We start from the raw sequence: 27,431 nt of genomic DNA, 5'->3' as shown, positions 1-27,431 counted from the left end.
ATGGCTGAAAATGATGCACGACAAAGCACATGGCCTCATTATAGTTAATAGCCGTTTTGTAGGGGGGTTCAGACATAATCCTTGATGGGGCCGCTGAACATGGGAAAGACCGCAATGTGAAAGGGCCCCAAGTCACTGATAAGTTGTTTTTATTTTTAGCAATTCTGCCTTCTTTATCCTGCTATTGGACTTAGCTGTGCAATCTACTTGCACATATACAACACTGCAGCATACTTTATTTGCATGATATTATTGTTTGTCAGTTATCTACTATACTGACAGTCAAGTCATAAGGTCATACTTAAATTGGCAAATACAAATGGTTGCCATGATAGACCACTGGCACCCTTGAACTCTTGCTATCGATTACAGTATAAAATCAGCAGTTCATTACAACCAGTAGTGTCGGCGCAAGTACAGCTCCTGTGTCCACAACATAACTATGACGAAGGGTTAACATTGAAGGCAAGGCCAAGTTCTAGGGCATACTTATTTAAATTTCATGAGTCATCTAATTCCCGAAATCTTGAATTTTTTAAACTCGTTACATATAGACCAACACTTCCCGTGTTGCAGGTATCACTTTACAACTACTGTAGGAGGGTCTGCTGTCGTCATCTCATCATAAAATAGCAGTACTACAAAGAAAGGCGACAGCTGTTACAAAGCTGAAAAAAAAAAGGAGGACAAAGCAGCAAAAATTTGAAAAAAAGATAAGAATTTTATTAAACACATAATGTTAAGAATTCATATGGACAGACAATAGAGGAGATCGCAACAGATGGAACGATGCACTACAGGCAATATTGAGTATACATATAAACGGGGTAACGAGACATCCTGATGACAACCCAGGGTGTATCTAATGAAATTAAATTGCACAATGCCCTCTGGCCAATAAGTAGATTAATTCATATAATAGAGCGCCATAGCGGGGAAGTACAAATAGATATTAAGTGCAAACCCAAGGGAGGCAAGATGAAGTATGTTAACCCCAAGAAAAAGAGTGGGGAAGAAAAAGCCCCCGCCATTCATTTATATATACAGTACAGACCAAAAGTTTGGACACACCTTCTCATTTAAAGATTTTTCTGTATTTTCATGACTATGAAAATTGTCCATTCACACTGAAGGCATCAAAACTATGAAATTACCACATGTGGAATTATATACTTAACAAAAAAGTGTGAAACAACTGAAAATATGTCTTATATTCTAGGTTCTTCACAGTAGCCACCTTTTGCTTTGATGACGGCTTTGCACACTCCTGGCATTCTCTTGATGAGCTTCACCGGAAATGGTCTTCCAACAATCTTGAAAGAGTTCCCAGAGATGCTTAGCACTTGTTGGCCCTTTTGCCTTCACTCTGCGGTCCAGCTCACCCCAAACCATCTCGATTGGGTTCAGGTCTGGTGACTGTGGAGGCCAGGTCATCTGGCGTAGCCCCCCCATCACTCTCCTTCTTGGTCAAATAGCCCTTACACAGCCTGGAGGTGTTTGGGGTCATTGTACTGTTGAAAAATAAATGATGGTCCAACTAAACGCAATCCGGATGGAATAGCATGCCGCTGCAAGATGCTGTGGTAGCCATGCTGGTTCAGTATGCCTTCAATTTTGAATAAATCCCCAACAGTGTCACCAGCAAAGCCCCCCCACACCATCACACCTCCTCCTCCATGCTTCACGGTGGGAACCAGGCATGTAGAGTCCATCCGTTCACCTTTTCTGCATCGCACAAAGACACGGTGGTTGGAACCAAAGATCTCAAATTTGGACTCATCAGACCAAAGCACAGATTTCCACTGCTCTAATGTCCATTCCTTGTGTTCTTTAGCCCAAACAAGTCTCTTCTGCTTGTTGCCTGTCCTTAGCAGTGGTTTCCTAGCAGCTATTTTACCATGAAGGCCGGCTGCACAAAGTCTCCTCTTAACAGTTGTTGTAGAGATGTGTCTGCTGCTAGAACTCTGTGTGGCATTGACCTGGTCTCTAATCTGAGCTGCTGTTAACCTGCGATTTCTGAGGCTGGTGACTAGGATAAACTTATCCTCAGAAGCAGAGTTGACTCTTGGTCTTCCTTTCCTCGGGCGGTCCTCATGTGAGCCAGTTTCTTTGTAGCGCTTGATGGTTTTTGCAACTGCACTTGGGGACACTTTCAAAGTTTTCCCAATTTTTCAGACTGACTGACCTTCATTTCTTAAAGTAATGATGGCCACTCGTTTTTCTTTACTTAGCTGCTTTTTTCTTGCCATAATACAAATTCTAACAGTCTATTCAGTAGGACTATCAGCTGTGTATCCACCAGACTTCTGCACAAGGCAACTGATGGTCCCATCCCCATTTATAAGGCAAGAAATCCCACTTATTAAACCTGCCAGGGCACACCTGTGAAGTGAAGACCATTTCCGGTGACTACCTCTTGAAGCTGAACAAGAGAATGCCAAGAGTGTGCAAAGCAGTCATCAAAGCAAAAGGTGGCTACTGTGAAGACCCTAGAATATAAGACATATTTTCAGTTGTTTCACACTTTTTTGTTAAGTATATAATTCCACATGTGGTAATTCATAGTTTTGATGTCTTCAGTGTGAATGTACAATTTTCATAGTCAAGAAAATACAGAAAAATCTTTAAATGAGAAGGTGTGTCCAAACTTTTGGTCTGTACTATATATATATATATATATATATATATATATATATATATATATATATATATATATATATATATATATATATATATATATATATATATATATATATATATATATATATATATATATATATATATATACATACATACATACATACATACTCCGGGTGGGCCATTTATATGGATACACCAAAATAAAATGGGAAAGGTTGGTGATATCAACTTCCTGTTTGTGGCACATTAGTAAATGGGAGGGGGGAAACTTTTCCACATGGGTGGTTACCATGGCGGTCATTTTGAAGTCGGCCATTTTGGATCCAACTTTATTTTTTTCAATGGAAAGAGGGTCATGTGACACATCAAACTTATTGAGTGCAATAGTGTGCTTGGTTTTAACGTAACTTTTTTCTTTCACGAGTTATTTACAAGTTTCTCTTTGTTTACAGCCATTGACATGTCGTAGAGGTTAACACGTGAGGAGCGGATAGAAATTGTGTTGATGTCTGGTGAACGCAGTACCCAGGTCATTGCAAGACACCCTACGAGACCACCTATCTCCCATGCTACAGTTAGCAAACTGCTTGCCAATTTTCTTAAAACAGGTTCAGTGTTGGATCTGCCAAAATGTGGATGCAAGAAAACGGTCACTAATGAAGAAACATCAGTGGCTGTCCTAACTTCATTCAGCAAGATACCACAGCGTAGCACTGGCCACATGTCACTGGAGAGTGGCATCAGTCGGCGGATATTAGCTACTCACAAATGGCACCCTCACAAAATCCAGCTGCTGCAGCATCTCAACGACGATGACCCAGATCGGCGCACTGAATTTGCAGAATGGGCAAAACAAAAATTGGAACAGGACCCTCAGTTTACACAGAACATAATATTGAGTGATGAGGCAAACTTTTTTGTGAATGGTGAAGTTAACAAACAAAACCACCGCTATTGATCTGACACTAACCCACAGTGGATAGATCCCTCCAAGACTGTTGGAACACAAAAATTGATGGTATGGTGTGGTATATGGGGTACAAAGATAGTGGGGCCATTCTTCATCAATGGAAACCTCAATGCCACTGGATATCTGAAATTGCTACATGATGATGTGTTGCCCTCTTTATGCACTGAAGATGGCACATTCCCTGAGTTTTTCCAACAAGATGGTACACCACCACATTATGGGTGTCAGGTCCGAGCATTCCTACATGAACAATTTCTGGGAAAGTGGATTGGTCGTCGTGGGCCGGTTGAATGGCTACCAAGGTCTCCCAATATGACCCCCTTAGACTCATCTTTGGGGTCATCTGAAGACAATTGTCTATGCTGTGAAGATACGAGATGTGCAGCATCTGAAACAACAGATACTGGAAGCCTGTGCTAGCATTTCTTCTGTGGTGTTGCTATCAGTGTGTCAAGAGTGGGAGAAGAGGGTTGCCTTGACAATCCAACACAATGGGCAGCACTTTGAACACATTTTATAAGTGGTCATAAACTTGTAAATAACTCATGAAAGAATAAAGTTATGTTAAAACCAAGCACACCATTGTTTTTCTTATGAAATTCTCAATAAGTTTGATGTGTCACATGACCCTCTTCCCATTGAAAAAAATAAAGTTGGATCCAAAATGGCCGACTTCAAAATGGCCGCCATGGTCATGCCACAAACAGGAAGTTGATATCGCCAACTATTCCCATTTTATTTAGGTGTATCCATATAAATTGCCCACCCTGTATATATTCTATATATACACAGTAGTGATGGGCGAGCACTAAAATGCTCGGGTGCTCAATGCTCGGGTCGAGCACATTGGAATACTCGGGTGCTCGACCCGAGCAACGAGCCCAATGTAAGTCTATGGAACACTCGAGCATTTTTCAGGCGGCTCCCCCCGGCGGTCTGCAGAGGGCCTAAAAATAGCCCAAATCAATGGGAACAGTGTTGAAGTGACATGGGAACAGCTTGAGGAAGAACCCTGGAAGCATTTCTGACTCCCAGGTCACTTCTGTCAACAACGTTGTCAGAGGTATTACGCCACTTTTACGGACTCACAATAAAACATACAAAAACGAAACCAAAATGGATTTTCCTGGGAAATATGTTAAGGAACATCCTTTCTAGGATAATGACTTGTATATAAGGCAAAATAAATAACCAAAAACAAAAATGCTCCTCCACACCTTGGGCTATGTGCACATGTAGAGTCTTTGATGCATTTTTGCACTTTTGCATTGCTTTCAACCATGACAAATGCATTCACCAGGAAATGTCATTTTAACATTTTACAACCTTATCTGGCCATGTGGTGTGTGAGATATTATCAGACACATTGTGCTTCATTTATGAAGGAGGGACTCTGAAAGTCATAAAGCCTATTCTTACAGGGCCATCGGGCAGCCTTTACTATTCTTAAAGGGCCAGCAGTTGGCCCTCACTATTCTTAGAGAGCCATCAGCCGGCTATGTCTTATTGCTCCCATTACTGAAGAGTGGGTCTCCTATACTGTTCTTGCGTATGAGTGGCAGGGCTGCCCAAAATTTGGACGCACCCCAATACCCCTTTGAAGAGACTTAGAGGAGGGCCTCCTGAAAAAAATGTTCCCATTATTAGGAAGTGAGTCTCCCATTGTGTTTGCCTATGCAGTGAATGCAAGGGTTGCCAAAAATTTGGAGGCACTCCAATGCCCCTTGGAAGAGACGTGGAGGAGGGCCTCATAAAAAAATGTTCCCATTAGAAAGGAGCGGGTCTCCTATACTTGTAATGCCCATGCACTAAGTGTATGGGCTGACAAACATTTACCCCTGGGGGGTATACATAAACATACTGTATATATTTTTTCTTTTTTTTACGGGCATCAAACACCCTTTAAAAAAATTATGTGTGTGTCGCATCACAGACCATGGTCACCCTGGTGATATGGTGGTGGAGGATGAGGATGAGGAGAAGGAGGAGGACAAGAGCAAATAGCCAAAATCAGGAAGCTTATACCCATGTGTGGGTGTGAAGAGGTGTATGGGAATACGCCTCCCAAAAAAAGACACTGGATTTGAGTTTGTTATGCTGTTATCATTCGGTGGTGTTGAGAAGTCTGGCCGAATCCAGCCCTTGTTCATTTTTAGAAGAGTGAGCCTGTCAGCATTTTCTGTTGACAGGCTGATGCGCTTATCAGTTATAATTCCACCAGCGGCACTAAAAACCCGTTCTGATAAAACGCTGGAGGCCGGGCAGGCCAGGACCTCCAAGGCGTAGAGAGCCAGTTCATTCCCAATAATCATAAGGCACAGAGGAATCACAGAGGACGTTGGTACGATCGGCAAGGTACTCAGCATCTTCCCAAACTTTGCACTCCTTGTGAGAGTACCCCGCGCCTCAGGGCCTGTGTGATGGGAGGGTCTGAGAAAACTCTCCCAGAACTTTGACAGTTCTGCCTCTGCTGGATTGAAATTGTGTCTCTCTCACCTGTACTCCTTGGTTGTCCAACGAACTGTGACCTCTGCCGCCAGTGTTTTCAGATGGGAATTTTTTTTAATAGTTCCGCAACAAGGGCCTTCTGGTACTGCCCCATTTTTGTAGACCTGTCCGCCTCAGGAATAAGAGATGTAAAGTTCTCCTTGTAGCGTGGGTCTAGAAGTGTCACCAACCAGTAATGACTGTCACCCAAAATTTTGAGAACGCGAGGGTCATGGGAAAGGCAGCGTAACACAAACTCAGGCATGCGTGCCAGACTGCTAACAGGCAAGACTTCCGTGTCTCCACCAAGAGGATGACTGACCATGCTCTCCTCCTCCTCCTCCTCCTGTCTGTCCTCTGTCCATCCACACTGAACAGACAGTATAACAGTTGTGCAGGTAGTACCGTCTATAGCGCATGAAACTAACTCCTGTTCTTCCTGCTCCTCCTCCTCTTCTTCATTGTCACCCAATCCACATTGGGATGAGTTGAGGCTGGGCTGTGTGTAATCACCCTGTATGGTTCCTTGCTCCATCTCATCATGCTCCGACTGCAATGCATCCTCTGATTGTGAGCAGAGAGCATTTCAAAAGACAGAGAAGCGGGATGGTGACGCTAATTTTGGCGTCATCGTCGCTCACCATCTTGGTAGAGTCCTCAAAGTTTTGGAGGATGGTACATATGTCTGACATCCATGTCCACTCCTGAGGTTTTATGTGTGGAGTCTGACCTGAATATTGATGGCCTTGTTGATGCTAGTACTCAACAACTGCCCTCTTCTGCTCACAAATCCTTCCCAACATCTGCAGTGTAGAGTTCAAATGTGTGGGGACATCACACCCCAGTCTGTGAGCTGGAAGCTGCAAATGCTGCTGAAACACGGCAAGGGCGGCGGAAGCTGTAGGTGACTTTCTAAAATGGGCACACAGGCGGCGTACTTGAACAAGCAGATCTGGCAGCTCCGGGTAGGATTTGAGAAACCGCTGAACCACGAGGTTAAGCACATGGGCCAGGCATGGTACATGTGTGAACTCACCTCGCCTCAGAGCCGCCACCAGGTTCTGGCCATTGTCACACACGACCATGCCTGGCTGTAGGGTCAGCGGTGTGAGCCACAGATCTGCCTGCTCTTTTAGAGCTGTCCACAACTCTTCAGAATTGTTCGGTTTGTCACCTAAGCATATTAGCTTCAGCACAGTCTGTTGCCGCTTGGCCGAGGCAGTGCTGCAGTGCTTCCAGCTTGTGACTGATGTGGTCATTTCGGAGATGGAGGCTGAAGAGGAGGAGGAGGCTGAGGAGGATGAGGTGCAGGAGCTGTAGACTGTGGGGGCAACCCTGATTGACCTAGGACCCACAATCCTTGGCGTCAGGAGGACGTGTTCCATCCCAAGGTCCAACTGGGTCCCGGCTTCCACTATGTTAACCCAGTGTGCCATCAGCGAGATGCACCGTTCCTGCCCACAAGCACTTGTCCACGTGTCCGTGGTTAGGTGGACTTTCCCGGTAACTGCATTGTTGAGGGCACGGCTAATATTTTGGGACATGTGCTTGTGTAATGCGGGGACAGCACACTGGGAGAAATAGTAGCGGCTGGGGACAGAGTACCGAGGGATGGCCGCGGCCATCAGGTTGCGGAATGCTTTCGTCTCCACGAGCCTAAAAGGCAACATTTCGAGCGCAAGCAGTCGGGAAATGTGGGAATTTAGTCGTGTAGCCTGTGGGGTGTTGGCTGTGTATTTGCGCTTGCGTTCCAAGGACTGGGGTATGGACAACTGAACGCTGCGCTGGGACAAGGACGTGGACGTGCTTCCTGATGCTGCTACTTGAGAGTGTGCAACGACAGGTGCAGGGCAGGAGGCATCTTCGCATGCACCATGGACAGAGGATTGGCTTGCACGCACAACAGCAGAAGAAGCAATGGTGCCACCCACAGACACTGTTCCTGGACCCTGGGGTTCGGCCCACAAAGTCGGGTGCTTTACTGCCATATGCCTGATCATGCTGGTGGTGGTCAGGCTGCTAGTCTTACCACCCCTGCTAATGCTGGCCTGGCAGGTGGTGCAAATGGCCTTTTTGGGGTTATTGGCAGAGTCTTTAAAAAACAACCAGACTCGGGAAGACCTAACAGTTGTACTGGCAACTTCCTTCGTGTTGGTGTTACGGGGAACAGTTGCCTGCCTTCTGTCTGCGGCCACCACACTGCTTCTTCCTGCCTGTTAGGGTGCTCTGCCTCCCTCCCCCTGTGTGCTGCTGTTCTCACTCTGCATGTCCTCCTGCCAGGTTGGGTCAGTTACTATATCATCCACCACCTCGTCTTCCACTTCCGCACCCTGGTCCTCCTCCTGACTTTCTGGCAATTGTGTCTCATCATTGTCCACCTCTTGTGACACTTTCCCACCGTCACCTTCGTGTGACCGTGGCTGCTCAAATATTTGGGCATCACTACATGTGATCTCCTCTTGCCCCGCTTCAAGTGGACTGGGCGAGAGGCCCGAATCTATAAATGGAAAAGTGAACAGCTCTTCAGAGTGTCCAAGTGTGGGATCAGTTGTCTCTGGGTACTCGGCACGGTGGGAGGAAGGAGGATCAGGGTGAGGAATATGCAGTCCAGACTCACGGCTACTGAGACTTGACCGGGTGGTTGTGGTGGTGGCTAAGTGACTGGAAGCATTATCCGCTATCCAACCAACAATCTTTTGACACTGCTCTGGGTTCAATAGTGGTGTGCTGTGGTCCCCTAGTAATTGGGACAGAAAGGTCGGGCGAGAAGATGTGGGTGTTTGTTGTGGCACAATTTCAGCTTGCCCACGGCCTCGGCCTCTGCATGCACCATCACGTCCAGTTCCCCATTCCTTGCCATGCGCCTTGTCCATTTTAAATGGAGGACAATATCTTCCACGCTCACTACAAATGGCTGAATTTGGAGCTAAGTTATATGTAATCCGTGTGATGGAGAAACCACAGTTTTAAATACCTGGCCTGTAGGTAATTATTTTGAACAGCAAACCGGTGCTAAAAACTTTTGCTGACAAACTGAAAAAAAATTTGAATGGAGGCCAAAAATGGCAGTATTTTCAGCTCAATTGTATGTGATCCATGTGACGGACAAACAAGTTTTAAATAGCTGGATTTTTAGCGCTATAATATGGAAAGGAACTGGCTGTGTTCTGCAGTGCCAACAAGCAAATGGCTCAGACAAACTGTGTTCTCTGGATTGCTTTTTAAGCAAATAATGAGGGTTAAGATCCAAAAAAATTATTCCTTGCCCCCGAGACCTGGGCCTTTGTCTAGAAATATCTAACAGCAGCAGCAGACAAAACTGGAATGGAGCCTCTTGTGCTACATGCACTGCAGTCTGCTATATACGCTGCTTGCCTGCCTATATACACTGCCTGTCTGATATCTCTGCAGATGGATTAGTCCTCAGAAGGACTGTTTGTTGAGATGGATATGTGTAATGTACTTGTTTTCTCCCTACACTACCTAATACACGATCAAATCTCTCCCTAACACAGCAGCAGCTCTCCCTACACTGTCTGATTCTGGAGTGACTGTGACGAGCATGGCGGCACCATGTCTGATATAGACCTGATGACGCTGTGCGGCCAGCCAATCACTGTAATGCCACAACCAACATGGCTGTGGCATTAAAATGAGTGGCAGGCAATCCCTGCATGTTGACTGGCGCTCTAAAGAGCGGCAAATATGCAGGGAGGGGACCAGAGCATCCACCCAAGCATCTCGCAAGTACTTGGCGAGCTCCGAGCATCTCGAGTGCTGAGATGCTCGGGCGAGCACTGAGTACTTGCGAGTGACGCGCCCCTGGGCCTGTGTCGCGCTGCGTTGCACACGCGGGAGCTTACCCGGAGCCGGATCTCTTGAGGGTTGTAGTCTCGTGGCGGTGACCCGGTCCGTGCCCAGGGAGTCAAACTGAGCGGCAATGTAACAGCGGTAGATGCAGGACGACTACGCCACCCGTTGAATGCAGCTATGGAGCTGCCGCTGCAGGACAGTCCGCTGAGGCCGGTGGATGGATGGTGCAGCGTAGATGGTATAACCCCCAACGGGAAGGGTATGGCCTCAGGGCAGCAGATGTGGATGATGGGGGTAGCAGGAACCACTCAGAGACGGTGCGGTGTAATTCAGGGTCTTTACTGGTAACAACGATAGACCCTCCCGGAGTACTTGCTAGTGAACGGGGCCTGGTCAGTCCTTGAGCAGATGGGATCTCCCCTGGCCAGGCGGAGTTGTAGGCCTCCCAAACAGACTGTACTCTTCTGGCTACCTTGCTAGAAGCGGATATAAGTAGCCCACGTCCCTGAGTGTACCGTGTGGTGCTCACCCGTATGGCCGGTGACTCGGGGCCTTCTAATGGCTTCCGCTCCACGATGGCGGTGCTGGTCCCACGCGTGTGACCGTGCCTTCGGGTTTCTGGGCCTGAGGACCTGAAATCCCCTGCCGGTCGGCTTCTGCTGCTGGGTAAGAGTTAGTCCCCACAGCCTCGGACGCCGGGTCCGGTAAGAAAGCTTCTCAGTCAGGGCGAGCTCTGCAGCTGCCAGCCCCTGACTCGTAGTAATATTGCTCCCACTGAGCTTCTGCTGTTTCTTCCTATGCTGCTTCTCTGTCTCTACTCTCCTTGACTGACTAACCCTGCCTCAGCCCAGGGTTTATACAGGGGAAGTTCTTCCCCTCCCAAGACTGGGCAGGAGGTGTGGCATGCACAGGATCCCTGACCAAAGGACCTCCCACCTGCTCTCAGACATAACATTACATTACTGTGGAAAACCAGACCCCTGGGGTGCCACATTCCCCCCTAGTGAAATTTAGTACTCCGGGACTAAACATATTTTAGAAAAACATAACAAGATATAACAACAATAACAGTACAATAAGAAGAAACACATAAAGGTGGTCACGGCATGTCCGTAACCGGGTGCAGTCTTTGAAGAAAAGCAAGGTGTCCATTTCACCAAAACAGGGAGACGTAACCAGGTAGGGGTTTGTCCTGCCCCGAGTCCTTAACAGTCTTTAGTCCATCCTGGGTTACGCTCCAACTATGTACAAGGGTTTCCCGGTAAATCCACCAAGGACTCCTACAAATAACTAGAAACACAAAATTATACACAAGCAACAATACACAGGTAAACATAAATAAAACAATTTATACACTTCAAATCCTCCAACGTGCGGGTAACTGGCCTCTAGTGGACCTACGGAGCTGACTGTCTAGCCCTGAACTACAGGGTGTAGGAGCTGTCAAGGGTAAACTGGGCAGCTGTCTACCGGCTCTTTGGCTCACTAGGGATATGGCAGGCTCACTGCAAGCAGAGGGTTGATCCTCCTGGTCTGCTGGTGTGGGGTCTTCTGCCTCCTGGACCGGCTGTTCTTCCAGCTCTACCTGTTGCTGGTCTGTCAACACTTGGTCCGGGTACCCGTGTGGACGGCAGAAATGCTGCTGGAAGGCTCTCGCTGCTGTTCGAGCTGTTAAGTCCTTGACGGGGACGACAACCAAGAACCGGGAGTAGTGATCCACGATGGTTAGTGCGTAGACGTAGCCACTTCTGCTTGGGGTCAGTTTTACATGATCCAAGGCTACCAGTTCCAACGGCTGCCGGGTGACGATGGACTGCAGGGGAGTCTTCTGGCTGGCACGATCCTTCCTTCTTAGGTTGCACGGGCCACAGTCTCTGCACCACTTCTCAATGGTTCCCCTCATGCCTACCCAGTGGAATCGCTCGCGCAGCAGGAACTCCAGCTTCTTCCACCCGAAGTGTCCAGCTCCGTCGTGGTATGCCTCCATCACCATGGCTGCGTCTCTTCGTGGCACCACTACTTGCCAGAGTAGTTCATGCGTCCGGGAGTTAACCATTCTGCGGCACAACTTCCCCTTGTAAAGGAACAGTCGACTCCTCTCTGCCCATAGTTGTTTGGCTTCCTCCGGAGCGTCTGGTTCAAGGCAAGCCTCCGGGCGAGTCAGCATCTCCTTCACCAGTCGGATGGCAGGGTCGCTGTCTTGCGTTTCCGCCCAGTTGTAGTGAGGTAAGGGGTTCAACGTAGCAGCCTGCTTACTCCTTACCTGGTGGGAGTACTGGATAGTCCCATGACGGTGGAACGCAGGGAGTTCAACTTCTTCCAGTCCCTCCGGATCTTCTCCTTCGTCCGGCAGGTTGGGCATCCTGGACAGGGCGTCCGCGTTGGTATTGGAGCGTCCGGCCCGGTATTTGATTGTGAACTCGTAGTTGGACAGACGGGCCATCCACCTCTGCTCCAGGGCACCGAGTCTTGCCGTGTCCAGGTGTGTCAACGGGTTGTTATCCGTGTACACGGTGAACCGGGAAGAAGCGAGGTAATGCTTAAAGCGCTCGGTGACTGCCCATACTACGGCCAGGAACTCTAGCTTAAATGAGCTGTAATTCTCGGGATTCCTTTCGGTGGGTCGCAGCTTTCGGCTGGCGTAGGCGATTACTCGTTCCTTCCCCTGCTGGATCTGGGACAGTACGGCTCCTAGCCCGATGTTACTGGCGTCGGTGTAGAGGATAAAGGGCTGGCTATAATCCGGGTACGCCAGGATTTCGTCCCCCGTGAGGGCCATCTTCAGCTGGCGGAAGGACTCTTCTTCCAGCTCCTCCCATTTGAAGGGCGGCTTCTGGTTCTTGGCCTTCCGGGACTGGCCTATCAGGAGGTCCTGCATAGGTGCTGCCTTTTTGGTGAAACCGGGAATAAACCTTCGGTAGTAGCCTACCAACCCGAGGAACTGCCGCACTTCTTTTACGCTGGAGGGGCTTGGCCATTCCTTAATTGCGGTGATCTTATCAGGGTCGGGAGCCACTCCGTCAGCGCTCACCATGTGTCCCAGGTACTGCACCTTTGGTTTCAGGAGGTGACACTTGGAGGGTTTCACCTTTAGGCCGTAACTCGCCAGAGCTTCGAACACTTCCGCCAGGTGTTTCAGGTGGTCCTCATACGTCTTGGAATATACGATGACATCGTCCAGGTACAACAGGACCGTCTCGAAGTTTCTGTGGCCCAGACAACACTCCATTAGTCGTTGGAAGGTTCCTGGTGCGTTGCAGAGTCCGAACGGCATGCAGGTGAACTCGCTAAGTCCCATCGGGGTGGTGAATGCGGTCTTCTCCCGGTCCGCCTCTGCTACAGGAACCTGCCAGTACCCGCTAGTGAGATCTAAGGTAGAGAAGAAGTTAGCAGATCTTAAAGCAGCCAATGACTCCTCTATCCTTGGTAAGGGGTACGCATCCTTGTGTGTGATATGGTTGATTTTCCGATAATCTACACACATCCTCATGGTGTTGTCTTTTTTTCTGACTAAGACTAGTGGAGCTGCCCAGGGGCTACAGCTATCCCTGATCACCCCAGCCTCCTTCATGTCTCTAAGCATCCCCTTGGCGTGTTGGTAGTGTGCAGGGGGTACGGGTCGATACCTCTCTTTTATGGGAGGATGGTCTCCCGTGGGGATGTGGTGTTCTACCCCCTTGACTCACCCGAAGTCTAACGGGTGTTTACTAAACACTCTCTCGTACTCTTGAACCACCCGATAGACTCCCTGTTTCTGATGTGAGGGAGTGGAGTCAGTACCCAAATGTAGTTGCTGACACCAGTCCTCCTTTGTTTTCTTAGAGCCGTTACCTTCCTCCGGGTGAGATGGAGGCAAGGGTTCCACAGATTGTATAGCATTTTGGTTAATGGTATATAATTTGGCTAGCGTGGCATACCGGGGCAGGTACACTTCCCTCTTCCCGATATTGATTATGCGAACGGGCACCCTCCCATGGCGTACATTAACCACCCCCCGTGCTGTCAAGATGGTGGGCCTACTGTCTGAGTAAACTGGTTCTACCATTGCCTGGTAATCTCTACCTCTCAGACCAATAGCTGCCCGGCACCAAATCATCATTTCACTTTTTGGGGGCATGGCAATAGGAAAAGGGTCACACATTCTTACGCTACCAATCTCACCGCCGGAGAGTTCCACCTGTTGCCGTCGCATCAGTGCCCGGATCTCTTTCTGGAGCACCCGCTGCTCGCCGGAGCTGGCGTTCTTGGCAACCTGCTGTAAAAGGAAAATCACCTCTGCAAGACAATTTTCAATTACATTAGTTCCTAGAGTTATTTTTGGGTGACTCTCATGTTTGTCAATATCTACAATGATCAGTCCCTGTGCTGCCAGTTCGACTCTACCGATTTTGATGGTCACCTCTTTAAATCCGATCTGTGGCACGGGCTGGCCATTGCTGGCGATGGTACTCAAGTCGTCGTCAGGGTAGCGGGTAATATCCGAGTCATTCCAGTACTGCTTAAAGCGCACGTACGGGATGGTGGTGACCTGTGACCCGGTGTCCAGTAGGGCACTCATGGGAATGCCATCCAGTACCATAGGCAAGACTGGACGTCCTCCCACATATCTGTCGCGCCAGTTCGATGGGCCTGGTGATCTTTTTCCTGGGGGTTGGCCCTCTACCCCAGGTTGTGCCCGTTTAAAGAACAGTACCTTGCCATATGTCCGGGTTGATTGCAGCGGCGGCAGATGGGTCGTCCGTCTTCGCTGTATCGGTCACTGGGTCTTCCTCTGGCCGGTGGGGTCCTCCTTGGTCGACGCCACGGGATGTCCTCCGGTCCGGATGCCAGCTGGATCTTCCCTGGGGTGGAAACCTGTAAAGACTGCACAGTTCGGGTTAGCGCAGCAACGCTCTTAGCTAGCTCTTGGACCTGATGGTGTAGGTCTGGAGCCGGGTCATTGTCCAAAGCCTGCGCATCAGCTCCCACAGGCCCTGCCGACAAGGGCGCCGCCTCCTGGTGGTAAGTGAGAGCTGGGCGCCTGTGGGTCACAACGCCACCCGGTGCCGGTTCTCGGAGCACCCGGATGGCTCTGTCCTTGAACTGTGCAAAGCCCAGATGGGGATCCTGTAAGGCCATCGCCCGCAACTGGGTTCGGTGGGCATTACAATATAGTCCCTCTATAAATTGTTCGGTCAACAGCCTGTCCTCGTTTCCCACTCCATCAGGGTCGGTCTGCTTAATGGCCCTCAGGGCCTCTTGTAGGTTTAGTGCATAGTCCCTTATACTCTCATGCGCTCGCTGCTTGCACCCGTAGAATCTAAGCTTAATCTCGGCTGAGGTGCGGGTATCAAAGGTGTCCTTCAGCCGGGTTAGTATCCCTGCGACAGTCTTCCTCCCAGGTGGCCAGGATTTTACTTCCCTTTTGGCTGCCCCGGTTAGTTGGGCCACCAGGATGCTCACTTTTTGCTCTTCTGTGAGGGGGTACACCTGGAAGAGGCTATCCAGCTTTTCTCTAAAGTCATGCAGGGTATGTGACTCCCCTGAGTACTGGGGTAGCCAAGCTGCTCCCGGGATATAGGGCATGGTGAAGGGCATAACTGCAGCAGCGGTAGCGCTGGCGGGGGTTGAGGCAGTGAAGCTCTCCTCCGTATCCGACATCTTCCTCCCCCCTAGTGGACCGTGGCCTACCTTGCGATGATCCTGTTCCGTAGGCCGCGGCTCCGCAGTAGATCGTCAGGGTTGAGGACCTTCCGTCGCGCTCCGGTGACGTCGGCGTCTGCTGGGCTCCTTCCAGGACCTTACGCAACGTCCGGACGTGAGGCGGGGCTTCAGTTCTCGCGCGCTTTCGGAGTCCACGCCCCTCTTCTTCCCGCGCGGCGTCCTCAAGATGGCGTCCAACGGCGGGAAAACTCCACGGATGGCGGGAAGAAGGCTGAAGATGGCGCCGGATGGCGGGAATCTTCACAGATGGCGGGAAGAAGGCTGAAAATGGCGCCGGATGGCGGGAAAACTTCACGGATGGTAAGTTTTAAAAGTCTCTTTTTCAGGCACGCAGTACCCGGTGGTTGCGGGCACGAAATCCTGCCGACTACGCCAAAGTTGACGCGCCCCTGGGCCTGTGTCGCGCTGCGTTGCACACGCGGGAGCTTACCCGGAGCCGGATCTCTTGAGGGTTGTAGTCTCGTGGCGGTGACCCGGTCCGTGCCCAGGGAGTCAAACTGAGCGGCAATGTAACAGCGGTAGATGCAGGACGACTACGCCACCAGTTGAATGCAGCTATGGAGCTGCCACTGCAGGACAGTCCGCTGAGGCCGGTGGATGGATGGTGCAGCGTAGATGGTATAACCCCCAACGGGAGGGGTATGGCCTCAGGGCAGCAGATGTGGATGATGGGGGTAGCAGGAACCACTCAGAGACGGTGCGGTGTAATTCAGGGTCTTTACTGGTAACAACGATAGACCCTCCCGGAGTACTTGCTAGTGAACGGGGCCTGGTCAGTCCTTGAGCAGATGGGATCTCCCCTGGCCAGGCGGAGTTGTAGGCCTCCCAAACTGACTGTACTCTTCTGGCTACCTTGCTAGAAGCGGATATAAGTAGCCCACGTCCCTGAGTGTACCGTGTGGTGCTCACCCGTATGGCCGGTGACTCGGGGCCTTCTAATGGCTTCCGCTCCACGATGGCGGTGCTGGTCCCACGCGTGTGACCGTGCCTTCGGGTTTCTGGGCCTGAGGACCTGAAATCCCCTGCCGGTCGGCTTCTGCTGCTGGGTAAGAGTTAGTCCCCACAGCCTCGGACGCCGAGTCCGGTAAGAAAGCTTCTCAGTCAGGGCGAGCTCTGCAGCTGCCAGCCCCTGACTCGTAGTAATATTGCTCCCACTGAGCTTCTGCTGTTTCTTCCTATGCTGCTTCTCTGACTCTACTCTCCTTGACTGACTGACACCCTGCCTCAGCCCAGGGTTTATACAGGGGAAGTTCTTCCCCTCCCAAGACTGGGCAGGAGGTGTGGCATGCACAGGATCCCTGACCAAAGGACCTCCCACCTGCTCTCAGACATAACATTACATTACTGTGGAAAACCAGACCCCTGGGGTGCCACACGAGTATGCACGCTCATCACTAATATACAGCTATGGCAAAAATTAAGAGACCACTGAACTGTTTTCTATTGGAAAGCATGGAAAGTCTGGTGGAAAGTATGCCAAGACGCATGAAAGCTGGGATTAAAAATCATGGTTAGTCCACCAAATATTGATTTCTGAACTGTTCCTGAGTTAAAACAGGAGTAATTTGAGGTCTGAAAGCACAGTTTCTTTTTTAGTATTTTGATGCTTTATCATTTGCTGCAAATAAATACAAAATTTTTAGCTTTGAATTCGGATACATGTTGTCAGTAGTTTATAGACTAAAAGAACAATGTACATTTTACTCAAAAATATACCTATAAAGAGAAAAATCAGAGAAACTGAAAATTTTGCAGTGGTCTCTTAATTTTTGCCAGAGCTGTATATATGTGTGTGTATATATACTGTATGTGTATATATACTGTGTGTGTGTGTATGTATATATATATATATATATATATATATATATATATATATATATATATATATATATATATATATATATATATATATATATATATATATATATATATATATATATATATATATACCTTCTGATCAGAGCTGATCCCTAAACATGACAGCTAATGTATATTGGACACATATATTTACCAAACAGGTATATCATAGTGATTATCCATAGCCGCAAACAAGGGGAAACTGATCGGAGTAGCAGGGAACAAAATAAATACCATGAGTACACAACGATAGTCTGGGAGAGGCGAATGGGTGGTGAAAATGTCACTCTCATTGTGTACTCCTGGTATGTATTTTGTTCCTTACTACTCAGACCAGTTTCCCCTTGTTTGCGGCTATGGACAATCATTATGATATACCTGTTAGAGCTATGGCGCTCTATTATATGAATTAATCTACTTATTGGCCAGAGGGCATTGTGCAATTTAATTTCATTAGATACACCCTGGGTTGTCACCAGGATGTCTTGTTACCCCGCTTGTATGTATACTCAATATTGCCTGTAGTTCATCGTTCCATCTGTTGCGATCTCCTCTATTGTCTGTCCATGTGAATTCTTAACATTATGTTTTAATAAAATTCTTATTTGCTTTTCAATTTTTTGCTGCTTTGTCCTCCTTTTTTGTAGTGGTCTATTTGCAGCTTATGTTTAGGGTGGCCGTCCGTTCTATCTGGACGAGGTGCCATCCATTTAATTTAAATGGTGATTCTCTGTTTAACTGTTACAAAGCTGGTAGGAAATAACAGGATGTGTCACACAGACAATAAGTGAAGTGGAAACCTCATACTTCTTCTACCGTCCTACACTTTAATATTGTGACATGTAATAGACTAGAGTTTGCTCACACCAATAAACTAAGGGAATACATTTTTTAAGGCAAATCGGTCAATATAAACTGCATACATTATTAAATAGATCTCTTAAACCTGATGAGCCTGGTGTACTTATTTTGAAAATACATGTAATAATAACTGTATATGTCAGGACTCAAACCCAGCAGCTCTTGTGCACCAGGCGGCAGCTCTTCCCTCTGAGCTATTCAGCTTGCTGAACAATTCCTGGCTAACCTAGATTCTAGTACCCGTGTTGTTCCTGATTTCCTTCATCCTGTGAGTTCCTGATTGAACACCCTATTTAAACTTCGCCTGGCACCTACTTCCTTGCGAGATTATTGAGCTCCCAGCCTTTAGTCAAGTTCTCCCTTCACCTGCTGCTTCATACAAGACTATACTACTGTTCCTGTGTACCGATTCCTGGCTTTTCCTTACTATGCTACCTGCCGGTGCTGCCCCTAGTGGTTGCAATACCGCTACTCCAAACCAGGTCAGTTCCTAACAGTGTAAACCCTTGTGAATTTTTTCCTGCATAACATTAAAAAACATATTGGGAGTCCAGCTCTAGCTGGAAACACTCATTTTTATCAATGTAAGTACACAGGCCTCAACAGGTCTAAAAGAGATATTCAATTATGTATGAAGTTTGCATTGTGAAATCTGGTAGCAGATTTGCGTTCGCTAAAAATTCTGCTCATTTTCTAGAGAAGTCCAAAAGCACAACATGCTGCGATGCTCTATAGAGCGAGAGTTTGGTATGGACAGATCAGATTTTTTTTTAATGGTAATAATTACATTATAACATCTTATTCGTACATAGCCAGTACTTTCTTATTTTCAAATAACATTGACTTATTTAAAACAGCTTATAAACCTGTGATGCACAGTAAATAATGAACAGCCAGGAAAATGATTCATAGATAACACACATTTTAATGTTTCATTTAGTGCACTTACTGCACTGTGGTTGCAGCATAATATGTTGAGTACCGCACTTTCACTAATTCAAGATCTCAGTTTGTAGCGATGGTGAAATCACTTCAGCCTGTACACAGCTGCTTGTTCTGCAGGTATGTTATAATTAAAGCGCTAAAAAAGATTTACAGTTTATGTTTTACTACTGTTGCACAATAAAAGCCACTTTAAAAAAAAAATAACACAATTATTTTATATTTTTTTGTGTCGCTGCAATGAAAAGTCACAACTTTTCATTTTAACTTTATAGTGTGGCTAATTATGGTTGTGGGGATACCAAGTTTACAATACCAGCAAAGTAGATGAGTTGTAAAGTGGTTGTCCACTACTTCTGCTCAATCACTATTGATAAATCACTTATAAAATAATAACACTTATACTCGCCTCCAGTGGGGTCGCCGTTCCAGCGGTGTCAGCACTGGTTCTCCCAGGGCTTGTGTGACCTAACAATCCCTGCAGCCAATCAGCGGCCACATCACTGTCCCAGACTTCGGACAAAATCAGACATCCAGATGAAGTGAGAACAGCTGCAGTTATCAGTTCATCAGACTCAGTGTATACCATGTGATGTACACTGCTCAAAAAAATAAAGGGAACACTTAAACAACAGAATATAACTCCAAGTAAATCAAACTTCTGTGAAATCAAACTGTCCACTTAGGAAGCAACACAGATTGACAATCAGTTTCACATGCTGTTGTGCAAATGGAATAGACAATAGATGGAAATTATTGGCAATTATCAAGACACACTCAATAAAGGAGTGGTTCTGCAGGTGGGGACCACAGACCACATCTCAGTACCAATGCTTTCTGGCTGATGTTTTCGTCACTTTTGGATGTTGGTTGTGCTTTCACACTCGTGGTAGCATGAGACGGACTCTACAACCCACAGAAGTTGCAGCTCATCCAGGATGGCACATCAATGCGAGCTGTGGCAAGAAGGTTTGCCGTGTCTGTCAGTGTAGTGTCCAGAGGCTGGAGGCACTACCAGGAGACAGGCCAGTACACCAGGAGACGTGGAGGGGGCCGTAGGAGGCCAAAAACCCAGCAACAGGACCTCTAACTCCGCCTTTGTGCAAGGAGGAACAGGAGGAGCACTGCCAGAGCCCTGCAAAATGACCTCCAGCAGGCCACAAATGTGCATGTGTCTGCACAAACAGTTAGAAACCGACTCCATGAGTGTGGTATGAGGGCCCAACGTCCACAGATGGGGGTTGTGCTCACAGCCCAACACAATGCAGGACGCTTTGCATTTGACACAGAACACCAGGATTGGCAAAGTCACCACTGGCGCCCTGTGCTCTTCACAGATGAAAGCAGGTTCACACTGAGCACATGCGACAGACGTGACAGAGTCTGGAGACGCCGTGGAGAGCGATCTGCTGCCTGCAACATCCTTCAGCATGACCGGTTTGGCAGTGGGTCAGTAATGGTGTGGGGTGGCATTTCTTTGGAGGGCCGCTCAGCCCTTCATGCCATGTGCTCGACAGAGATAGCCTGACTGCCATTAGGTACCGAGATGAAATCCTCGGACCCCTTGTGAGACCATATGCTGGTGCAGTTGGCCCTGGGTTCCTGCTAATGCAGGACAATGCCAGACCTCATGTGGCTGGAGTGTGTCAGCAGTTCCTGCAAGATGAAGGCATTGAAGCTATGGACTGGCCCGCCCCTTCCCCAGACCAGAATCCGATTGAGCACATCTGGGACATCATGTCTCGCTCCATCCACCAACGTCACGTTGCACCACAGACTGTCCAGGAGTTGGCGGATGCTTTAGTCCAGGTCTGGGAGGAGATCCCACAGGAGACTATCCGCATCCTCATCAGGAGCATGCCCAGGCATTGTTGGGAGGTCATACAGGCACGTGGGGGCCACACACAATACTGAGCCTCATTTTGACTTGTTTTAAAGTACATTACATCAAAGTTGGATCAGCTTGTAGTGTGTTTTTACACTTTAATTTTGGGGGTAACTCCAAATCCAGGCCTCCATTGGTTAATAAATTTGATTTCCATTGATGATTTTTGTGTGATTTTGTTGTCAGCACATTCAACTTTGTACAGAACAAAGTTTTCAATGAGAATATTTCATTCATTCAGATCTAGGATGTGTTATTGGAGTGTTCCCTTTATTTTTTTGAGCAGTGTATATTCTACAGCCCCAGTATATCCTATGTGATGTATATACACCAGACTCCGTGTCTCCTATGGGATGTCCATACAACAGTTTCAGTGTCACCTATGTGATGAATAAACAGCAGTCTCAGGGTCTCCTGTCTGCTGATTGTACAGCAGTCTGTGTCTCATATGTGATGTATACAGCAGTTTTTGTCTCATATGTGATGTATACGGCAGTGTCAGTGTCTCCTGTGAGATGTATACACAGCAGTCTTGGTGTCTCCTATGTGATGTATACAGCGCTCTGTGTCTCCTATGTGATGTAGATTCATCAGTCGTGGTGTCTTCTATGTGATATATACTCTCGAGTTCTAGAAATGTAATGTGAGTAGTGATGAATTTCCCGCTGTGAGGAGACCTGCAGTGTGATATACTGTACATCTGTCTGTGATCGGAACAACTTAAGAAGTTATGAGTAGCATCATCATCCATACCATCTAACATCACAGCCGCACCAAAGAGATGCAGTTCCAGCAGTCACATTAGCACATTGGGGGTAAGTTAATTAAATGTTTGCCCAAATATAGTAGGGTAATTTAAGTTGATAATTTTGTACAGCCCCCTGAAGGATGGTATAATTTTATAATTATCCAAAGGCCCGTAGCAGAAAAAAGGTTCCCCACCCCTGATCTAGATGTTGCCATTGCTATTGACTGCAGTATCTTGGAAGTTTAAAGGTCACAATCCGTGACAACATAGGTGGCCTGGAGTACCTGACAGCTGTCTCCGACCTTCTCTGTCACATCACTGAGAAGATCAGAGCTGGAAAAGCAGGCAACACCAGGCTGCTTCACTGTGATTCTGTGATCTATCAGTACAGACAGACCTATTAGCAATCACCGGGACATAGCAAATTGGTCCTGGGTCTGCTAGGTGCATTCTCCGGTGTAGGAGACAGCAGTTTTTATTACCTGTCACTGTGGGATTATGCGCAGTGACAGTTTAAAGCAATCGTGTACATGTATGGCAGAATGCGGTAATGCACCACATCCCCTGACGTACATGTACTGTATATGTAATGTGCATTCATACGAGTTTATCTCAAACCATTAATGAGCGCCAATCAACTATAAGCAAAGTCAATCGGCGATTGTTCTGTCCCTGTACACTTATGTAATCCGCAGCACGTCCCATACATAGTGGACCTAATCATGGACAACCCTTTAACTTCAACTAAGTCAACTGCCATTTTATCACAGATATTACAAAATTCCGTTGTTTGTAGGACATTTTTACTAAAATAGCAAATCAGCAGGAAATTACTACCCGTTTCCTTATTTTAGTTACTTTCAGTAAATTCTGGAAATGACTGACATCAGATTTACTCAATCATGCACATTTTCTATAGAAAACCCAAACTATCAAAAATTGTACATGTGACAAAAATCAGCTCAACTCTAGTGTGTTGAGGACTCACCGTTTGCATGGATATCTGCCTGGGTCCACAGACTATTCAATACCAAATTTAGAAAAAGTCCAGCAATGCAGAGATAATCCCAGAAGACTTAATGCTTATTCCATCATGGTTAAAACAAGGTATCAAAAAATATAGGAGCCCATGAACTGGCAGGTTATGCCTTATTCATGGTCAGACTTTCTGTTGACCATGAATAAGGCATAACCTGCCGAAACTTGAAGACAAGTTCATATGCTCCTATATTTCTCTGCCCCTCTCTGTAGCCTACTTATGTTGAGCTATGGGAGATCAGCCAAACCTCCCCCGATGTGATGCCAGGGTAGTGGCACATAGACATATCACTGTGCATTCTCAAAGTCACGGCGGCTGATGGGCATTTGTGTGATTTAGGAAGCAGGAGCACTATAGAGACTGTATAACTACACCTTTGTGGGCATGATTTCAGCTGGCTGGACTGCTCAGCACTAAGGGCCCGATTCATCAAGACTGGCTTTCACGATTGTTCATGATTCATAAAGAGGCGTATGATTCTTCATGAATCGGGATCCTTGGACGAGTGGTGTACACCTGTGTGCACCTTGCCACAAATCCTACTCCAGTTCTTGCTGGAGTAAGTTTCATGGCGTAGCAAATGCCACCACTCGTCATGAATTTGAAGGAGATGGGTGAAAATGGTGTGAAAAATCCAAAAAGTTGCACAATTTTAGCACAGCCAAAATTATGCAATTTTTCAAAGCTTTTTAAGATACATCACTGGCTTTGATGAATTGAGCCCAAAGCGTACGCCAACTAGTCATACTAATTAGAATATACAGCAACACAAGATTAAAACACTAATTTTACGATTATGCTGGCAACTTTGGGGTTGCTACAAATCAGCATATAATAACAAATACAGCGCTGTAGTAAATTAGTAGGGGTAATTCCTGCTGCTAGGTTCCCTTTAATAGAAATAACATGTGAAATTTCTATTATGTCGCTTACAGCCATTGCGAATACTAGTATTCTAAATGGGTCTTTAGAATGAGTGAAAATAGAGAGAATCCAGCCATTCTTCGGATAAAAAAAATATGCAAAAGCTTTTCTGTAGATTTAGATAAAAAAGGACATTCCCACAATTGTAAAAAAATGAGCGATTGTCTACCTTGCGCGTAGGATAAGCTCCCATTTTTTTTACAGTACTGGGAATGTCCTGTTTTATCTAAATATACAATAAAGCTTTGCATATTTTTTTCATCCCAAGAATGGATGGATTCGCTCTATTTTTCACTCATTTGTTAACACCGGCAGGAGCGGTTTTATCCAAGTCGAGGATTGCTGGCAACTTCACTATGGGTGACCTAGATCACAATGTTTTCCATTGTCTTTAGAATGAGTCCTATAGGGGCAGGAAATGATCGGCGTGCTGTAAAAGGTGCTACATTGTATATATTTTAGGATATAATAGTCTAATACAATGGATTTGCTAGTCTGCATTATTGATATTGATTTAGAAATCTTCATGCAAAATTGCTTGCTTTAAAACCAATACAATCAATCACTTTTTGGATGAATTATCTGAATATAATAAAAAGACAGAACTACCTGATAATGAAATTATGAGAATCAATTATTTCTCCATGACTTGATCCCTTGAGATTACCCGAATTTCCCACAACAGCACAGCGTCGGCAAAGCCTGTTATTCTGTTCTTCATATGGGTTCCCACTTGGTATAACTTTAAATAGTTCTTCTAGGACCCATGAAATTTGACTTGCATTGTTTAACCCTTGAAGTTTCTAAAAAATATTTAATAAAAAAAAATACTTTTCATCAAGGTAGAAATGAAGTCTTTAATCAGAAAATCAGGCTTAAAAGGAAACCAGTTACCACGAATGTAAGCATTAAATCACTGCTAGCATGCTACAGGCCTCAAGCACCTTTCTGTGAAATCCCAGCTTTCATAAGGAGGAACTTAAATTGTAAAACTGGCACGTGCAACTCTCACGAGTCCACTGGGCGATATGGCAGTAGGGGCTAGTCATGGCTTTGCTACTTCTTGCACCCGTACATTGCGATGAATGATTGACCATTTTGGTCCTCAAACCACTATTCTGATGACAGGTTCTCTTTAATATCTTACTAATCAGAGATGATGCTGTGTGTAGATAGACTGTCAGCATCATGGCAAATGTAAAACCGGATTTTCTACCTGGCCCTTAAACCATCTCCTAGAAAGAAATTTCTCATGTTCGAAGAATCAATTTACTCCTTTGATCCGCCATTTACAGGACAACTATTTGTCTGAGGTCCGCACATACATTTGTAATCGTATCTATATTTCCAACATGGTTTCAGTTCACAGTCACTACAGGCAAACAACAGAAAATTGTACTTTTGACAACTTCATTAAACGAGCAGCTACAAAGGCAGAAATAGAAGTTATATTGGCCTCTTATTCTCTCATCATAAAGCACCCACTCATGTCTCTCTAACACGCCACTGGTAGTTATAGTGGGCACTTTGCATCAGGTTATTTAGCCTCAATAGACAGCGATGAGATCTAATTATACTTTGCGTCTTCAGTGATTACACATTTTTTCCTGGAGACAGCCCAATGTTCTGTAGCTTCTATCGGTTTGCTTCTGGTGGTTCGTTATATCATGAGTGCCTATATGGATTAGTGATCTGAACCTTTGTATCATCTGTGCATACAGACACAGAGAACAGTGACAATGATTCCACCACCCAGATCAGGTACTGATAGTCAGACCGGCTCACCACATCGCCATAGGATTATTTGGTAAACCCTGGCTCTGACACAATGAGTACTAATGTATTACTAAGTGTTCACACTTTGCGGTTTTTTTTCACTGCGAAAATCACAGTATTTTACAGTACCAGCAAAACAAATGAGATTTCTAAAATCTAAAAAGGCAGACAGTTATTTTTCTTTGCGCATTTCCAGCTGTGCTGTTCCCCAAATGAGTGCGAGAAAAAGCAATTAAATACACAAAAAACACACACATAGCATCTTTTACGCCTCAATTTTTTTTCCAAGACAAGTATTTGCAGCAGACTGTTCTGCACCTAAAACCAAACGTGTGCAGATAGCCAAGTGATCCAGCAGACGACATCTCAAATTAAATCTGACTTAGTAGCCACTGAGATCTAGTTCTTATAGGTCATTTCATTCACAAGTCAATTTTTTTCACACACGAGAAAAACTGACCGAGTTTCACCAGTGATTTCGGTCAGAGTTTCATCCAAGTTTGGTCGAAGTTTCATCAGTTTTTCTCTTACGTGAAAAAAAAAAAAAAAGTTTCTCCACCTTCTCCTATCTAACAGCCTGTGAAAATCAGACCACAGATGGCATCCGACTGCTGTCCGATTGTGTCATGGATCCAAAGACTTGCACTGGCGATTTTCAAAGTCGGGCATGTCTTTGTGATTTTGTGGCGACTGCTAGGTCCGCGAAAAGTAATGGACATGTGAATGACCCAATTCACTATTATAGGTACGAGTGCCATCTGTGAAAAACACGGATTGCACTCCTACGCAAAAAAAACAGATGTCTGAATTAGGCTGAATAAAGTATGTAGACATGCACATTTTCATTACAGATGGAGGGTGCACCCTTAAAATCAGTTCCTTTTGGCCAAGGAAACCCAATTTTAACACTGGTTGGTATTCTAGACTGCTAGCAACAAGCAGACAATGACACTTGGAGATCACTACACCTGATATAGGCAACAGTGTGGGATTTTTACACTAGAACACTAAACATATTTATCTTTAATTGTGTCCTAGTTTCTTATGTAGTCTACTCACCATGCTCCGGTTTTTCAGTTATGAATTATTGAAACTTGTTGGCAATCACAGAGCTACATGGAGGACTTCAGAGAACAAATTAAAAAGTTATTCCTAGTAAAAGCCTTGTTTCTGTGAGAAATCCTTAAGACGTTGTATTTGGTGAGCTGTTAATTATGTAAGAAAAGAAACTGATTATGAAGTTCTTTTGCATATTTTAAAGGCCAGTGCAGATTGGGTATTGGCTCAATTTGCAGAAATCTGGTTCCGTCATGAGGTCAGGAAGGCTGGTGTCCAAAAGGTTGGATTGTGATTCTTCTCGCCAATTCAGAAAACCAGTTGTTAAGCTCAGTTGATGCAAGGCATTGTATATCATATCCTGATTTTATACTATACACCAATCTAAGATGCTTTAAAGGGAATCTGTCAGTAGGATCAACCCTCCTAAGCCATCTATATGGGCATATAGGTCATATGAAGCCGAATAAAATGATACCTTGATATCTGCGATCCAATGTTTTAGATCAGAGAAATCCACATTTTCTTAATATGGAAATGAACTGTTAAGATCTATGGGTAACTCCCACTTTTATTTAAAATAAGCTCTGGAGGCAGATTCTCAGGGAGATCAGTGTCCGGCCCATAGTTAACAGGTCATTTACATATAAGAAAAATGTAGATTTTTCTGGAATAAGACATCAGATCACAGATATCAAGGTGTCATTTTATTCAACTTCCTATGACCTAC

General features: G+C 46.0%; 1 protein-coding gene across 4 annotated transcripts in view; it reads right to left on the bottom strand.

Annotated features, from left to right (window-relative positions):
• The window catches only part of LOC141271052 (CMP-N-acetylneuraminate-beta-galactosamide-alpha-2,3-sialyltransferase 2-like), a 113,521-nt gene that overhangs the window by 15,414 nt on the left and 70,676 nt on the right, over positions 1-27,431 (bottom strand). For all 4 annotated transcript variants that reach the window (XM_073681159.1, XM_073681156.1, XM_073681158.1 and 1 more), the window contains exon 3: positions 24,479-24,672. In XM_073681159.1, the coding sequence (XP_073537260.1) occupies positions 24,479-24,672 (194 nt within the window). The remainder of the gene's footprint in view (positions 1-24,478; positions 24,673-27,431) is intronic.

Source organism: Phyllobates terribilis, unplaced genomic scaffold (genome assembly GCF_046119375.1).
Source record: "Phyllobates terribilis strain yellow unplaced genomic scaffold, ASM4611937v1 Scaffold_5__5_contigs__length_657084704, whole genome shotgun sequence".
Lineage (NCBI taxonomy): Eukaryota > Metazoa > Chordata > Amphibia > Anura > Dendrobatidae > Phyllobates > Phyllobates terribilis.
The sequence above is the reverse complement of the archived record's forward strand: the minus strand, read 5'-3'. Positions and strand labels throughout refer to the sequence as shown.